The 19240-nt window shown below is 38.3% G+C and overlaps 1 protein-coding gene across 1 annotated transcript in view; it reads right to left on the reverse strand.

The window, feature by feature from the left end:
* Positions 1-19240, reverse strand: part of OTOGL (otogelin like) — a 106395-nt gene that overhangs the window by 43161 nt on the left and 43994 nt on the right. The window contains 8 exon segments of the mRNA XM_042467983.1: positions 835-1002; positions 2489-2515; positions 3435-3591; positions 5867-5983; positions 9684-9803; positions 11355-11489; positions 13342-13404; positions 13406-13477. Coding sequence (XP_042323917.1) covers positions 835-1002; positions 2489-2515; positions 3435-3591; positions 5867-5983; positions 9684-9803; positions 11355-11489; positions 13342-13404; positions 13406-13477 — 859 coding nt within the window.

Below are 19240 nucleotides of genomic sequence, written 5' to 3' on the forward strand. Positions count from 1 at the left end.
AAATTCAAAAAGATTCAGAATCTGAATCAGAGTAATAACCCATTAATAAATGGCCATTATTGAACCAAGGTGTGTTTTCTATATCTATCAACTTAAGTATGAAACCTGTACAAAGCAACATCTTAGAAATTATGTAACACGTGTCTGTATAAAAGTACTCGGCAATTCAGTTTGGAACTTAACTATTTCTTTTCTTTTTCAATATTAAATACAATCATTTATGTTTAAATACTGGAGAAAGACCCTTACATCTGAGATTATATTCAAGCATTTTACACAGATCAGAAGACTACCAAGGTTGGAAAAATTCTGCTGGGGTACATTTTTGTACTTTCCTAGACCTTGTGAACCACATTTTTTTCAACATCCTCAAACTCTTAATAAAAACAAAAATAACCAACATCTTAACGAAACAATTCTATATGGTATGTGAGGTCAGTGAAGAGACACCTCAAATCCTCTAAACATTTCTATGTCCTGCAATGGGTAGGAAATGTGGGTAGTAGTGGGAGCTCAGGACTGCTAAATTTGTAAAAAGTTAAAGTCCTCCCTGCCTTAACTGTACAAAGACAAAGTTCTGTTTAAAAAAAAACTGTACAAAAATCCCACACAAAGATAAAAAGCCACCTTGAATCCCAATTTGGTAGAAAGGCAGGATATAAATTCCCTAAACAAACAAACAAAAATTCCCCCTACTCTTTTATAGCTTAACAAATTTACTCATATTTTCAAAACTTTGTTATAAAAGCATTCTCTGGTATAAAAAGGTTAAATTTTTTCTTGTAATTCCTAAAAACAGGTTTGATCACACTAAATTCTAAAGATAAAACTTACATAGTATCTTATCTTTGAAAAGTCCAGGAGTTAACATAAAATTAAAATACACATTTCCACTGATACTGATTCTAGGCAAAGGAAAAATCTTTTTGCTGGTGATATTGACTCCTATAACAGTATCATTCTGACCATAGCTGGCCAAAATGTATGGTCCTTCTCCAAGCCCTGGAAGAGGGAAATGATAATCAAATGTTAAACAGAAGAAAGAAAATAAAATGAGAATGAAAGAAAAAACTGCTTACCCCACTGCTGGTAAGGTATTGTTTTTATAACTCTAAAAGAGTAAGTAAAATGGAGAATCTACAGAAGCAATAAATAAGTACTATTCTGTTCAGCAATCCTGTTAATCATGATCAAGATCCTTCCTTAATATCAAATGGCAAGCATGTCCTGTTCAGTAGTGATTACCTCAATTCAATTTTCCTCCTTGTAGGGAGAATTTTATTTTGGGATTTCAGAAATCAAGCTGATTTCATAGCTTGATAATGGACACAGGCGAGAATTAGCTATTGTGGATGAATAGTCATTAACTACCCTCTGAAAGCCACAATTTCACTTTCTGTTCAGAAGGGTAAATAACATTGTACCATTTTTTTTTCTTTTTATCTAACCATTTTAATTTTTAATGAAAAGAAATTGGAAGAAATTAGTAATTAAAGTCTTCTTTGCTCACACATTCACACAGTAGTGGGAAGAGAAACTGACATTGCAAATGAGATGATATTAAAGGGGCAATTAATCTCTGTTCACTCAAACCATAAGTATTGAGTAATAAGAAGAACCTTGGCTTTCTATACAAGTTGGGATGGTGTATGCATTTTATGACAATAACTGTCATGAATAAGACCTGAAGAATACGGAAGGATAGCATAGAAAGTACTAGAATGTCATAGGCTGACACTGATATAATCACTTTATTTAAGATGAATATATAGTGTCCAATGTGGCAATGTCCTTAGGTTGGTTTCTATAAAACACAAAGAAGCAAAGGATTGACAACTCCAGAGGAAAGATTACTCTGGAAGCTACTGAGGATGCGCTGTGACACCCTAATATTCACTTCTACTGGTTCCTGCCACTCCCATCCTCCTCACAAAATAATCTAGATAAGCGTACAAAATAACCTTCTGCCTGGACCATCTGGGTTTACTTGATATCTTCTTCCTGTAAACAGTAGAATAGCAAACTCTGTCCTTTATTATACTGATTTTGAATACTTGTTTATCTGCATAGTTCCTCAACTGTCACTTGTACATATTTGAACAATTTCTGTCTCATTGCTGAGACTTGATCTGCCCAATTCAAACACTTCCATGCTCCTATTAGACTAACAGAACCACACAAAATTTTCCTTGTGCTTTCTCTTGGACTGCAACTGTTCCTGAACCTATTTGTCTCACTGAATATACTAAAAAGCAGAGCATGGGGGTGGGGAGTGGGGCAGATTCTCTTAAGGTTGCACCCCCACTGACAAATGATTAAAATGTTGTTATATATCAAATGTTGTGCTGATCATGTAAATGAAAGCATTTTCTGTATGAAGCAATTGGTCAGTAGACATCTATCTCTTGAATCAGAAGGATCGGATCTTGGAAAACTCTTTGCATTTTGTTCAGAATTTTTTTTTAACATCCACAAAATTGCTACATACCTTGGTTGTAATAATCACAGTCATAAGCTGAAAGAAAAAAAACAGGTACACTTTTTAGAAGCATTCATAGCAAAATCTAACTGGGGAATTCATTATCGGCAATAGTTCCAAAACAATTTCACAGTCAGGCAATAAAATCTGATTCACAAAAACACACCCTTCCATATTTTTTAACTGGGAGCTTCATTTTCTGGGATCATCTTTCTAGTTACGCAATACACTGAATGTGAAGATTTGAAATTTCATTGCAGGTTTGCACCTTCAAGATAGGCTTTAACCCATGCTTTAAATGCAATGGAAAATAAACTTTCCAAATTTGCTTAAACATTCACTTATTCTTTTATAAAATAGGCAAAGTTAATGCAAAGGCCAGTTCAAGAACCTAGGAATATAAAAATACCAGAATAAAAGTGAACTGAGAGATTGGTAGATAGTTAGGTTTAGATCTCTCAAATAGACTGATAAAGTATAGATTTTTACATAGGATCCATTTTTACAAATATACATCACTACAGAACTCATATCGTATAGCTTAGGAATAGGGGAGCTGTTTTTGCAGACTTCAGCTACTCCACACATCCCCTGTCCTTCTACTAGCAAAACGGGGAATGACTTGCCTGTCCTGGATGAGTCTTTTTTAAATAGGTTATAAGGGCCCCCTGCACTGGTTAACATGAATAAATATCTATTTTTCAAAAGCAGAAGCACACTTCCAACTATTTCCAGGCTCTAGCTGGGCAGGACACAAACTTCAGAGACTGTCACAGTCAGAAATGTGGCTTTCAGACTCGCCAAAATTGTCCACTTCTCATACTGTTTACGGTATTGTACCACTACTTATCAGCATTAGCACTTTCAGCCTCTGTAATTTAATCAATCAATGAAGTGCAGAATAATCCACTTTCTCTACACCTATGTTTAAGGACATAATAAATACCATACATACGACAGAGAGAAGGAGATCTCCAATGAATTACTGCGCCCTCCTGGCAGCATTTGTGTGCATAAGCTGCAATACTTGTACACAGACATTCACAGTCCGCACCAAGATTGCAATTGCATGTGTCAGTATGGCAATTTTTGACAAATGATGTAACATCAATCTGAAAAACATGGAGGAGAGTCAACATTTCTGAAAAATGAGAGGATTGGTTAAAATGTTATTGAAATGCAGAGTATGGAGTGTCAAAGTCCTTCATGGAAAATTGTGCAGTTATTTAAACGTATTGTAATTTAAATAAATTGATGCAAAATGTATCATTATAGAATACTGTCCCCTTAGAGGCTCAATTGGTACTTACATTGCTCTCATTCCAGTAAAAACATGGACCAACTGATTTGGAGCCTACATTATTTTTTACAGACCTTCACAAGTGCATGGTTTTGAATTGTTTTAAAATATTTTAACTGATTTTAATTTGTCTTCTTTTAACCTGTATCTGACTCTTCCTTTTGTTAGCAAGGAAGCTTCAGAACATAACAGCAGGTGAAGCACACAACTGAATCACATCACTATACTGAAACAACAACCTGCTTGAACTTATTGAACTTAGGAGTTTATCGCATGGCTTACTTACCCCTGCTGTGTTGAAGTATCTTTCATGATAAAGTCAGGTATTATCACATGCAAAATGCCACCGATCCCACCGCCCAGCTAAATTCTGGCTAACGTTCGGCTATAAGCTGCAAGCAGCTGGCCAATTTGCAAAGCCAGGAGCTTCCTGGTTTGGAAAAGAGGCTGGACGAGCACAGCTTCTAGCCAGAGGTTGGCCAGGATTCAGCTGGGCAGCAACATCGGCACCATTTTGTGAGTGATAATACCTGACTTTATCCCAAAAGAGACTTCAGTGCAGCAGGGTAAGTTGTTTTTTAAGTCATGGGATAAACTCCTTAGATGACAAAAGCTAATCTAAGCAAATCTATCCTTGCCTGCCTGTAGAAAGTTCAACATGATTCATGATAGTTAAACAGAAATATAAGGGGAGCCATAGAAGGCATGAAGAAAAAACTGGCGGAGCACAGCTGGGACCTGGCTTGGACCCGGGCTGATAATGGGCAGTGATTAGGTGGGCAATTTAGCATGTGACAATCCCCACCTCCATCCCGTGTCCTGGCTGCAGCCCGGGAGGCTTGAGCCAGTTTTAAAGTTCATGCGATAAGCTCCTAAATTGAAAATAGGGCATGGCATGAAAGATTTTGAATGGAAAATTATTAAAACTGTAAAACATACATTTATTTAAATACACCAGAAACAGGAAACTAGCCATTGTGGCAGTAAGATATAACCAAAGAATGGATATGGGAAGGAGACTGCAGGCAAACTAGGTTAATTCTTTACTTTAGCTTTTACTTTAGCTATAGACATTGAACAAAGACTCATGTGTGACCAATTTGTTTCAGGAACAGATGGATGTCAAACAGAAGTGACAGTTTATCAAAATTAATAAGATCCCATTATGTTGCATCACCTTGGAATTGCAGCTGCATCAGCTTTATATATATGTAAATGCCTTTGACTCCTGTATATGCATGTAAATGTTATTGAGTTGACCTATGTATTTTAACCTATGTTTGGCTACTCCCTTGAGAGCTTATAATGATAAAATTTTTAACAAAGTCAGGCAGTTATTACTTTCTTGCACAGGAAAGCAAATGCTGCCACCTGCTGTAATAACTTGCTCAGCTACTAAGCTCAGCCAGTGGTCATTTTAGCTCTGAATCTAGGCGTGCTGATTGGGGGTTTCTGAGAACTGTGGGCAATAAACAATTTCCACCCTTTGCTTGGTAGATAAATTGAATATGTTCTATCTATTTATACCACATCCTTTTTAAACTACAGATCTGTGGGTAGGTCAGTAACTGGTCTTGATGAGATGCCTTTGTGTGTGTTGTCCCTGGAAAAAGAAGTCCACAAGTGGCAAAGTTTGCCAAAAAGTGCCACAAAATAACAATGATGGGTAAGCCCTAGTGGATACAGCTGATGTTTCTTATGAATCAACTAAGTACACTCCTATCATAGGGCCAAAACACACTGAAGAAATAATCCATCTTGAAACTACTTTAACTATCCTGGCTCAATGCTAGGGAATTCTGGGAACTGTCATTTTGTGAGACATTTAGCCTTCTCTTGCAGAGAGCTTTGGCACAACAACAAACTACAGTTCCCAGAATTCCATAGGAGTAAACCAGGGCCATTAAAGTGGTCTCAAACCGGATTATTTCTGCAATGTGTTTTGGCCCAAAGAGTCCATAAGCAACATGTGGTCTGGTGGAAACACTTGGAAGTACTAAGATGTGTAATGGCTCATATTATCAATCTAGTGTAAATATCTGATAATTACCTATTCTTCTTAGATGGTTTAAGCAGTATTAACTTACCACGTTGCGACAGGGAGCAAAAACATCACTGTACAAAACTGAGCATTCCTTTTTGGCGTAAGGGAACTTGCTCTGATGGACTTCACATGGTTTTATGGTTTCATTGGGACTTGCACACTGATTGACAGAAAAACAAACAGAACAATTATCAATAACTGTATTTAGGCGTATCATGATTTTCTCTGCATGGTACATGTTCTTGGAAATGTTCACATAAAGTCAGAAGACACATAGTGTTTGTTTTGTTATGCTCCAAGCCTGTCTCATGCCTTCCTTACAACTAAAAATATTCATCTGGAAAGGATCCTTGTTTATTTTTTTATTTTTATTTTTTAAAAAACCCCTAAACCCTAATCCTTCTTTTTAGCACAAAAATTTTATGTTTTATGTACCACATATCATTGTTTCCAGAGCAGCCAACTGTAAATCATAAACAGAACACTGTTTAGCCAATGCATCATTTGGCTAAATTTTAGTGATTTGATTATAAGGGCAAAGGTGACTAACTAAGTTCATATAAAGCAGGAACAGTTGAAGCAAATTGTCTCCTGACAAAATTGCAAAAGGACAAAATAAAAACAGCAGCAGAAAGAAAAAAACAGTGGAGATAATTATTTGTCCTTCCAAACCTTTTTAAACAAATAAATTTCACAATAGGAGAGATGTTATCTGCAGCATACACAAAAAGCCTCCAAATAAATTTTTGTGCAGATATTATTATACGTACCCTGTCGGAACACATGAAATGTTTGCAAATGCTTATGTGTCTATTTCACTGTATAAACATGTCCAACCTCTCTCTGCTGATTGCTATTAGCTGTGTATATATTTAAATAGATATATGTATATTTGTCAGAAGAGAATCAGTCTGGTGTAGTGGTCTGAGAATTGGACTACTACTCTGGAGACCAGAGTTCAATTCCCCGCTTGGCCGTGAAACCCACTGGGTGACCTTGGGCAAGTCACATACTCTCAGCTTCAAGAGAAAGCAATGGCAAACCTTCTCTGAACAAATATTGCCAAGAAAACCCCATGATAGGATTGCCATAAGTTGGAAACAACTTGAAGGCACACAATAACAACAACAACAAATATTTGTCAGCAGCAAGGCCAGTCTTGCCATTAAACAGAATAAGGTGGAAGGTTTTAGGTGGCACAAAGGGACAGCAAATTTTTAGTTAATTTATAATTATTGAATCTTTGCTGCCAGAGAGATAATGAAATGCCTGTGAGAATTTCTCTGCCACATGCCAAAGCACTGTGACTGTCTTTGGGTACTGTACTCCTCTCTTTAGAGAAGGGAGAGGAAGAAAATAAGCACAATTTCCTGCATCACTTCAGGCAGCAAATTGTTTTAGACTTTGAGCATGATATCTGAAACACCATTTTCTCCTACACAATCCTGATCTGGCTTTGAGATCGTTGTGGGAGGCTCTTCTCTAAGAGCTTTATCATACTAGGCAGGTAAATTGCAATTACATCAGAATAAGTGCATCTTCAGTTGGGGCTTATCACATGACATGATCCTCTTCTGTTATTCTCCTGGTGGGAGACCATTTGGAAAGTGTTTCTTTTTATTAACCCAAAAGTCCATTAACGACCTCCTTTCCCATCATTGCTTTGTGACACTTTCCAATCCAATAGTTCAATTCCACTTTAATAATGCTAATTTTGAGTCGTCAGGGAGTAGACAGTGGGTGAATGTTAGATGTGGCTTAGGTGCGCTAGTGATCAGGTGAATAGGAGAAAGGGTGGACATTTCAATTTGATTTCCATTCAATTTGCAAAGTAACTGAGACATTAACAAAAAGAAGATATTTGGCAAATGGCTATCCTGCCTCTTGCTCCCCCCCCCCCACCAATCCTGGGCAGTGCCACAGTCAATTATGCCCAATTGGGAAGCACTTTCTGCCCTGGCACTTCCTGGGACTTGTAGTCCCAGCGCTGGGAGGAAGTGCCTCCCTTTCCAGCTCCTAGCCAGACAATCATGGGCTGTGAAGTCTGCCCCGCGTACTGGGGTTGAGACCCACCAGGAGCCTGTCCAGCCTCTGTGGCTCTCTGCTGAGTCGGGCAGCCCCATTTATGAGAGGGTGTTGAAATGTTCTCGGCCGACCCATGTCCAAACTTCTGAGTGTAATTTTGTCATTGTAGCTTGAAAGTGTGTTATGTTTTATTGTAAATTGCCAGTTTGCAGGTGACGACTTTTTTATTCCAACACGGCTTTGGGAAATTATTATAACAAAAAGGCTTTTAAAAGTATGATGTACTGTTTTTATTTATTGTCTTTTTAATAGATGTTTTAAATTGTTCTTAATTTAAATTGTTTTCCAATTCATTGTTTAATTTCCTTTTAATAATAATTTTCTATATGTTTTATTTATATTTGCTTTACATCTGTATCATTTTTCAAATGTTGTAAACTTCCTTGAGTTCTGGTTCTATAAAAAAAATCTGGCAGATTTAGAGTGTAACATATTAGCTATATCCATGTAGCAAACAAGCTGTATGAAGCAGCCTTGAGAAATAGCTATAATAGAGAAAGATGTTCAGATCAGGCGGAGGATGGAAAATTAGTTAAGGCTTTTGTAATTTGATATGGCAGCACAGGAGTGGGAGCTGGGAGCTGGGAGCACTTCATTGCACGGTTGAACTGCAAAGGCAGTGGCTGAACAGAGGCAAAACATGTTTTTAAAGCCACTGCTTCAGCTAAATTGGAGATATTACATTCAGATATATGGAGGGTCTAGTTAGAAAACCAAATCAGGAAGGAATTCATAATTTCCCTTTTTACATTACCATATCATGGTAAATATCAGCATTTGAGATAGTATTGGAGGTTTCCAGAACTATTCAGAATTTCCAGATCTTTTTTTGTTTTAATTTTACCTGCATATTCATGGTTTTCCATTCAAAACCTTTCTTGAAATATCTTGAGTTTCCTTCACTCCCTCCTCCACATTCTTCTTCCTCCTATGCCACCAATCAAGTGTCACATTTAGACTCAGGCAACATTTCAGTGGTACACTGATAGTGCAGGTGGAAGAAACTCACTTCTGGTTTCTCAGAGTGGGATTTCATTTGTAAATAATGGGAGCAATCATCTTACCATTCTCATGGAAACTACATGAACTGCAATTCTCCTCTCAAACAAAGTACCCACTCCTGGAGGACCATGTGTGAGTACAAAGAAAAACAAAATTACCTTGTTTTCCTTATTTAAAAAAAACGGTGATGCCTCCCAAATTCACACCATGTTGCAGACTTAGGGGCAAAACAGACTGCCCCAAAGGGTGGCTTCAAGCCACCCCATCTGAAGGCAGATTGGGACCACAGCATCTGCACGCCGTGGCCACAATCTGCCTTGAAACCACCCAAAAAAGAAGCAGCAAAAAGCCAGCTTTTCCCAGCCACCATGGCTGGAAGCTGTCTTTAAGGTGCTCTGGTGGCGTGCGGCATATAAACACCATGCCATCTGAGTACTGGAAGCCAGCCCATATGTGGGCAGCTGAGCAACTTCCAGGCATCTTGGGGTTGTGAGTCATCTCTTCACCATGCCTCCATGTCAGCTGGAAGCTGGCTTTTTATGCCGCTGTGTTTCTGCCCTCAGTTAACATGGGAGCCCACCAGTCATGAGTAGTTGGAATTAGAAAGTGATTGGACAGAAACATAAGAGAAATACATATCATTATTATCATATTGATGGGTTTTATAGCTTGCTTGTTTTAAAGTAACCAAACCATTCTATGTTGTTGAACTCTTAACGCCAGTATGTATGCCGTTAGAATGGAATGAACATTAAGCCTGTTCACATGCTTACCTGTCCTATTGCCCAGCTCTCTCCAAAAATCTGAGCATTTTTTATTTCCATGTTGTTGGATGTAATCAGATCATTTGAAGTGTATTTATCAAAATTTCCACACAAGCCTGACAATTTCCCCTGAAATTATAATAATATTATTATTTTTGATTGATTGATTCAGTCATTGAACTGTTAAATTTAAATAATCAAAGCAAGTATCAGGCTGATGACAAACACTATTACACAAATTGTTTTCAGCAACAAAATTAAAATTTCAGCATTAAATGTGCAGAACAGATAAACTGAGACTTCCATAAAGCTGCCCTATTTCATGCTGATTTATACTGAACATACTAGCTCCTCAAAACAGTCTCTAAAATTTACATCTGTAATTAAAGTATTAATATAATGCCCTGTATATGGGGCTGTCCTTGAAAAGGACTCACTTAAAGTAAGATTCCTTTGATAAGGAATAATGTAATACTCAGACTGTTGTCAGGTACATATGTGTTTTTAGGACCACTTATCACCAGTCATGCACCAATTGCACTGGCTTCCAATCTGCTTCAAAGCTCAATTCAATATATTGATTTGGACATGTTGTTATATTGACTGGACACCTTGGCTGGACACTGCAGAATTAATGTGATTTGACATCACTTTAACTGCCATGGCTCAATGCTATGATATTCTGGGTTCTGTGGTTTTGTGAGCTATTTAACCTCAGAGAGCTCTAGAGCTACAACAAACTACAAATCCCAGGGTTCACAGAATGGAGCCATGACAGTTAAAAACAATATCAAGCTGCATTAATTCTGCAATGTGGTAGCAGCTCTTCTGAGGGTAGAGTAACATGATTACTCTTTTTAAAGACTTCTTTGTTTATAACATAGTGTTTAGAGAAACTTCAATCAGTTAAATGCCCATAATTGGCAGAAAATGTCTGAAGTGATTGTTGCCATAGTAAGAAAGAAATTGTCCCTTTCCCACTGGGAATCCAGCTTCTTTCCCTGCAGGATGATTTGTGTGTTCATGTTTGGCAGCATGTAAGAGAAAGATATGAAGCCACCTCAGACAGAATGGAGAAAATGTCCACAAGGAGCCCTGGTGGCACAGAAGGAGCCCTGGTGGTGCAGTGATTAAATATGGTACTGCAGCTGTTTACTCACAGCCACAAGGTTATCAGTTCGATTCCAACCAGAGGCTCCAGGGTCGACTCTGCCTGGCATCCACCAAAATGAGTACCCATCTTGTTGGGAGCAAATAGCTTACACACTGTAAACCACTTAGAGACTGCTTTGTTCAGTATGAAGTGGTATAGAAATGTAGCTGCTAATCTAAGAGCTCTCCTTTTCCTCAATTTGCAATGAGAAAGCATGACCCACACATTTTGTTGAAGCTGTCATGCTATTTCCAGTTCTGACAAATACAGATATTTTTCATCCTACATACCCCTAGTAAGTAGAAGATTTTTATGGAATTCATTTATGTGCAACATTTTGAAAAAAGTAGGCAAAGGTAATTATCAATTCTCAAATGTCTAGGAAAATACAGTTAACAACATGGGATAAGTTTGCCATTTAATTCCTCCTTCAACGGTTTATCAGGGTATGGTTTATGGAACACAATCCTTTCTGCAAATACTCAATTTCTGGAAAATACAAGATGCTTAATTTTGTATCAATTTACCTTCCACCGAGCTCCAACTTTGATGTGAATTGTGGTCTTCCTGTCCCATAGTACTGTGATCTCCTGCTCTGGAAAGTGTACTGCTATATAAAATCCTGCCTTCCAAAGCTGATACTTGGATTTGTTTTCATGTTTCTTCAGCATCCTCTGTAAATAAATTAGATTACTATAGTAACATGTAACAACGCAAAGGGCTCTTGCATCACCTTTGAGACTAAATGAAAGAAAGAAGCTGGCAGCATGTACTTTTATAGGCTGGAGTCTACTTCCTCAGATGCATGGTGTTTAATGAGGATTCAGGGATAGACCTATTTAAGCAGGCTGTGTGAGAGAATTGCAACAGAAATTCAAAACTTTGTGGGTATGGAGATGAGGTGACAAGCTCAATATAAACTATGGTCATGGGGGAAAAGGCAGGAGGAAAGGTATTGCCTAAAGCCAAGGTAAAGGAAAGAGAGAGAGAGAGAGAGAGAGAAAGAATCTATACACAGACATTCAACTAATACGAAAGTAGGAACTAAATAATAGACTAAAATGATGCTTATTGTTCAAAATTAAAAACCTTTTTTTTTTTAAAAAATGACAAACTCTATCAATATTATTCTTAGATGGAGGCACTATTACATGGAGAGAAGCTGGCTCTTTTAACATTTCCAGTCCAATCTCTATGTAGTTAGTTTACACCATCACTTTCATTTAGTTTAAACACACCTATGCATCATAACAATTTGTATTTACCACAACCACAGTTCAGATGAACTTGTGACCAACTACAGATGTACAGCAAGACTTGGTCCTGTATTTCTTTGAAATATGCTCAAATCTCACACCACACAGAAAAGCACCTAAATATCAGGACAGTTCCCAAAGTTTTCTGAGATACAACACAGATGTATCAAGTTAATTTCTGAATATGCATGCAAGGTCTTGACTACATCTGAAGCAGTCATCTCCACTGGGTCTCTATGGGAGATCCATTGAAAACTGAAGTTGTACTAAACATGGTCTGAAGCTAAAACATATGAGGGTGAAGTAAAAAAGAAATGTGAGTGATGCAACAAAACAGCCATATCCAAAGTAAATGTCCATCAGACTGCCAGCTCCTGTCCTGAATTAGGAACTCTTAGGCCTTAAATAACTGTTTCTCAAGGAGAGAAAAAAAAGGAGCAGGCTTGGCTTTTTTTAACATCAATATCATAAAAGAAGCAAATTCTCCTTCCGGGAAAATGTTAAAGCTATTCTAGGCAAAATGTTGAGAATTCTTCAGTTAAGACATTTGGACAAGGCAACCTAACATTATTACTACTGTCATTTTCTGATAAATTTTTTGCTTTCATTGGAAGTTAATTCAGATTGTTTGGTGCAGTAGTCAGGATTTATTCTCCCAAAACACTATGGCTAGGAATTAATGGCAAGAGACCAAAATTATTAGCTCCAGTTCTGTCAGACCAAGTGGAATACCGGTTATACAAATGACTATAGAGGGGAAAGCAATAAAAAAGCAAATGAAACTTTTGTTAAGTGAGGATTTGGGAATATTCTACAGGAAGAGGTGCCCTCCTGACACATTGGACTATCACAACACTCATACTTTCCCATAATGGCAGGGAAGGGAATTATGGGCCAAAACACATGGAGGCTCTGGGTTGGGAAAGTAACATTTTAATGGTACAGTGGTACCCCGGGATACGAATGCGCCGCCTTACGAAATTTCCGGGTTACGAAAAAAATCCATTCAAAAAAACTGTTCCGGCTTACGAACGTTTTTTCGGGTTACGAAAAAAATTTTGGTGCTTTTCGGCGCTATTTCACACGAAATCGCGGCTTTTCCCCATTAGCGCCTATGGGTTTTCGGCTTGCGAAGGCTTTTCGGGTTACAAAAGCGGCGGCGGAACGAATTAATTTCGTAACCCGAGGTACCACTGTATTGTAAATACTGGTTTGTACTGTGCTTCAAGAAAGTCAAGAAAGGAAAAACAAAACATACCTGTAAGTCTAGGGGTTCATTGAAAAAAATCTCAGCATCTCCAACAGAAATAAAAACATTTTTTTGAGCAGACAATGTCATTATCGAAGCACTTCTTGTTTTGAACAATTACAGACAAGTTTGAACTGTTGGCACCCTGTGGAGGAAAAAAAGCTTGTTATGAACATGATTATACATCAGTCTAACATCCACACAACAGATCTACAGACAATTTGGCAACTAGTACATCTCTTTTCCCTAAGTGGCACTCCAGCTGTCTTGGGCTGTTTTGTGGTTCAGCCTGAGTTAATGCTGTCTTAAATCAAGTTACTGTATGTCAGGATGACCTGGATATAAACCCAGATCAGCAAGAATGCAGTCAGTCGAACATACAGTATCCATTAGATTCCATTACATATGTGTGGTCTACTGCAACTCAAATTGGAGGAATCTGTTTATTTGGGAATCATTGTTCTTCAATTGAAGGTGGAAGGCATCATCTATGGTGCGGTACAGACCACCCAAAAAGGGCGGCCTGCCAGCGCCTATTTTCCCACCAGAGGGAAGCCTCAGCCACCATGTCGCGGCTTCCCGCCAGCGGAAATAGAACCTACAAAAAGCGGGTTCTTTTTCCACTGCCGCCACGGCATAATAAGTGTGCCACTGGTGCACTCATTATGTAAGTGCCACACGGTGCTGTGCAGACACCGTGCAGCACTTACGTAACAATGGCGGCACCTGTGTATACAGGGTGCCGCCATTGTTAAATCCTTGTCACATGTGAGGGTTGTGGGGCATGTGGGCGCTCCGCTCCCCAGGCAACCCTCGCACGTGATGAAGACGTCACAAAACCAGGTATGTACTGAGCCACTGATTTTCAATTCAAAGATGCTTTCTAAAGAAAAATTTGCAAATTTACAAAATTATCTGCAAATTGATAAGGAATGTGTCCCTTCCTTTCTATAACCCATATCAAGCAGCACTTCGTGTGTGTGTGTGTGTGTATTTCTTATATATATACACGAAGTGAGAGTTACTACAGGTGTACACTGTGGATGCTGTAGTATTTGCTCTCAAAGTGTCTGTGAGGATTGGTTAATTCTTCCTTTTCCCAACCTGATCCCCTTCAGATGTATTAAGGCCATCCTGAGTGGAAAGTACCATGTTGGGAACAGTTCAATATCTAGAAGGCACCGTGCTAGGAGAGGTTGAGCAACCAAAACAGAATTCTAGTTAGTGATATGAACATATAAAGCTACCTTACACTGCCATTTGATCTATCTTGCACTGCCATTTGATCCACTACTGGATTAGCTGGTTGCTGCTTCTCATATTTTAGGGCAGAGGCTTTTCATAGACCTACCATCTAAGATGTTTTCACAGCAGATGCTGGGGAGAGAACCTGGGGACTTCTCTACCCTAAGCTTGTGCTCTATCTCCTGTACTGAGCTGTACCACTCCCATAGTTGCCACTATCTCAAGGAAGCTATGGCAAAAGAGAAAAAAAATATTTCCATCTGTGAAAAGGTAATTTTTCTCCTAACCTCTGGATGCCTAAATATTCTAAAGGCATCTGATCACATCTGATCTTGGAAGCTAAACAAGGTCAGCCCTGGTTAGTGCTTGGTTGGGAGACTGCCAACAGATATCAGGTGCTGTAGGCTCTATTTCAGAGGAAGAAACTGGTAAAACCACCTGAGAATTCCTTATCTGAAAAAAATCTATAAAATTCATGGGATCTCATACAGATACTTTCTGGAGCAGAGCTTTCCCTTTTAAGGTAAAGCACAAAGAAGTACCACCGTCTCTCATGTGAAACCAACTTACATTGAGAGAAAACAAACACCAAATGCTTCTCCCTCCTTTCCACCCTGTGAGCCTCCCTCCTATCTTCCCATGAAGTTACCAAAAATGAGCCTGTTCTAACTTAGTATTTTCTTTGCGATAGTATGGTGTTGCTAAGCAATAGAGAAACAAAAGGAGAAACGTAGGCAAGTGACCAAAAACTCAGCAATAGGCCTGTGGTTTAAGAACATAGTATATCATCACTGAATAAAATAATGAACTGTATTCCTTTTGGAGGGAAAATTAACAATAGAGATTTCTACAACTAATTAAATTGGGATGGAAAAGCTAAAATATGTTGGTTCAAATCATTTTGACTTTGCCATATCAGCAAATTAGCTATACTAAAGGAGCATTTAAAAAAAAACTGGTTCCCTCCAGTGATGAAATGCAACTCCCGTAACCCACATCATAATGCTGTCTGGACAGTATGGGAATTGTAGCCTAACCTATGGAGGATATGAAGCTGAAGTAAGCAGTATTTCAAGTATATCTAAAATAGTAGTCAGTCAATCAATCAATCAATCAATCAGTTCATTATTATGATCCAGAAAATCAAATTCACAATTATGATCCAGTAAAATCAAATTCACAACATATAAAATAAATGAAAGGTGCATGGAACAATTAGCAAAATGGTAATCTTCTAAAATTCCTTTTTTTAAATGGTATTAAGATTAAATATACATTCCCCCCATTTTTACTCAATTGGTTATAGCTTTAAAAATCAGAATATGAAATGGAGACACTCCATTTTCAGGCACAGTAGAAACGAAGAAAAAATCAGATTCAATTACTCAATTATCTGCCTTTTCCTTTATGCCTTTTTTAAAAAAAATCAGATAGGACATACTAAATCTGATTTAGCAGTCTCCATTTGCTTCATGAAAATTATGAAGGTTCAGACAGAGAAAAACCCAGCTCCTTGTAATACTAAACCTATGGCAATGATTGCCCATGTGGTCAAGGCAAACAGGATTAAATATTTCTTCATTATACTTTCTTTAAATAAATATATTCTTTATATGTTTAAATTGCTTTATTTTTTCCAAATTGCACATTCACCCAAAATGGAATCCGTGACTGCAAAACAATTTTACAACAATAAAAATTAAAACATAATTTTAATAAAATGGAGACACAGAAAACTATCATTTTTAAATGTCTGAGCAAATCAAATGTTTTGACCTAATAGAAAAAGAGTTGCATGTTGTTACCAAACTTAATTTGTTTTGGAAGGGAAATCCAAAGCTGAGAACGCCACAGAAAAGCACTGTTCTCTGAGGATGCATCACACATTTCTCCTAAGGATGGTACTCCGATGATCTTAGCGCAGAGGCAAGGGAATATGAGAAAGGGCATTTCTGCAGATATTTGTGACAAAGTGTAATGTAGTGATTTTGGTCCTTTGGGAAACCATGGTTCAAATCCCTACTCAGCCAAGGAAACCCTCTGGGTGACCTTGGAATAGGTCATACTCTCTCAGTCTTAAAGGAAGGTAACAGTAGAACTCCTCTGAATAACATTTGACAAGAAAACCCTCTAATAGGGTCACCATAGATTGGAGTTTACTCGAAGACAACAACAAAATGAGAGCTACTAGTGCAGAAGAATATAATATGTAGAGCAAAGGGGCGTTAAACAATCTAAGTACCAGTTCCAAAGAACTGATTATGTAAACATCCATTGTATGAACAGGTATGTATTCCAGGTATTTCCTCTGTTTTCTTTATAAAAAGGCTTCTAGAGTATGTCCATTCAAAAAGGTGAAATAGACATTCAACAATGACTCCTGTCAAAGATCCAGTACAAAGAATGGATGTGTGCTCACTTTATCAAAACAGACAGCTAATTAGACAAGTTAACACTGCCTTTCCTAATGTTCTTTGATTTCAATAAGAAATGGTATCATGGGTGAAGATATTTAATGTAGTTTTAAAGAATACATCACGGTTAACAGTTGCCTTTTGTATACTTTATTCGGTTTTCTTCTGCTTAGTATCAGATTTGGTATTTTATTGGGTTACATTACAGCAATCCTTTCCTAATTGAAAATATGATAGTTCCAAGATTAAGGTTCAGGAATGCTCAGGTATCCTCTTCCAAGTGATATGATCCCTAGCAATGTGCTTCAGTACATGTCTGGAGTGCACAGCAGGTAAAAAACACTATAGGTCTATAAAAACATTAATGAAGGGATTAATGTTTCTGTTTTCATAAATGTTTTCTTTTCCTCTCATGTAAAACCAACTAAGGAATGAAGGAGAAAGGGTATAGACATGACACTATCCAAAATATACTTTTTATTGAAATCATGTATGTATGATCCTGCAAGTCACATCAATTTATGGCAACCCTAAGAATTTCATAGGGTTTGTTTTGTAGCAAGGGATATTCAGAAGTGGTTTTGCCAATTCCTTCCTCTTCATATAGCCAACAGCACCTGCTATCCAAGTACTAACCAGAGCGGGTCTGGTTTAGTTTCCAAGATCAGATGGGATCAGGTGTCTTTAGGGCATTTAGGCCTTGAAATTGTACAACTGCATTTTTATATGTCTGTGAAACAAGTTCAATTCTTGAACTCTCAAAGGAATAGCTCACATTACTAAACGAAACTTATGTAGAAGAATATTTATCTAAAATCAATGAAAATTCTTGATTAAAGTGCAATCCATATCTACTCAGAATGAAGCCTGAGAGATGTTAGGTTTGATTCCCAGGTAAATGTGTTGAAGTTTGCAGTTTTGATTAAATGAAAATTAAATTCACACTTCAAAAAAGTTTTGTCAAAATAGTTATTCAGAAGCAATTTTTCTCATGGACTGCAGCAAAAATAGCAAGATAACCCAAAATATAGTTTTAAGGCTCTAAACATTTAGCATCTATATGACACTAGCTCATTCTTTAGTTGCATTACATTTTAGTGTAGCAGGAGACAAAAACAATACATGCTGAGTGTAACACATAGTTAAAATAAAGCCAAGCTGAGCCCATCCGAAAATGAATATATCCAAAAAGCTGCAGAAGTGAAACCAAATATCCATGACTACTGAAAAATTTAAACCCCAAAAGGTTCAAGGAAAGATACTCCTTGAACATGAACCCAGATTATATCCCAGGCTTCTACAAGTGTATAATGCATATTGTGATCATAACCAAACTTCCAAGTAATAAAGCAGCATCAAGGAAATCTCCCCAACATACCTAAAGATATAAAGTGATTATGGACTCCAGTACAGTGTGCCCTTGTTTTACGCGGGGAATCCGTTCTGGACACACACACACACACACACACACTCCGCATTAAACAAAAATTGTGTATGCTCGAGCCCCATTAAAAGTAATGGGGCTCGTGCTTGTGGCGGTGCGTGGCGGTGGCAGTGTGCATGCGCCATGGGCACACACACCATTGTTTCTTCCGGCGCATGGCACTGGAAGAAGCATCACTGCTTTCAGCGTATGACATGGGTGCACTGTACAAGGCAAAAAGCTGTTGTACCTATGAAACACTGTCACTAGCAGCATTATGCTATGTACAATAACTGTGAAGAAGTTGCACAGGTAATGAAATTAAAGGGCCCCTGGCTGTCCTTTCACCTTCCTCAGCACAGTACAGTTTGCAGATAATCCCTTTAATAAAGACTACTGTGTGCCTGCTACATCACTATACATCATAGCAGTACCCATAACCCCTTTTCATATGGGGACCATCCACTCATTCCTAGCACAATAGAAGAAGGGGCAACAGCAGTGGTGACACTACCTATTGTGTCACCTGGAGCAGAGGGGAGAGGGAAGCCTGCCCTGTTCCTCCCACTAACTCACTTGCCTACTCCCTGCCCTGGCTGCCCAGCCATCCCTGTTGGGCCAGACCCTGGAAGGGTCACAGGGTGGTGGCAGACTCCCTTGCTTCCCTTCTCCAGCCACTTTGGCTGGACAAGTGAGTCAGTTATCAGGGAGAAAGGGGCATGTTCACCCCTCCTGCTCCTACATCACCCGGCTTCCCCCTCCCCCGGAAAAGCCCAGTGATGAAGCAGCTGTGAAGGGCATGCATTTACCCCTCCTAACCCAAAGA

This window comes from Sceloporus undulatus, chromosome 5 (assembly GCF_019175285.1).
Source record: "Sceloporus undulatus isolate JIND9_A2432 ecotype Alabama chromosome 5, SceUnd_v1.1, whole genome shotgun sequence".
Classification (NCBI taxonomy): Eukaryota; Metazoa; Chordata; class Lepidosauria; order Squamata; family Phrynosomatidae; genus Sceloporus; species Sceloporus undulatus.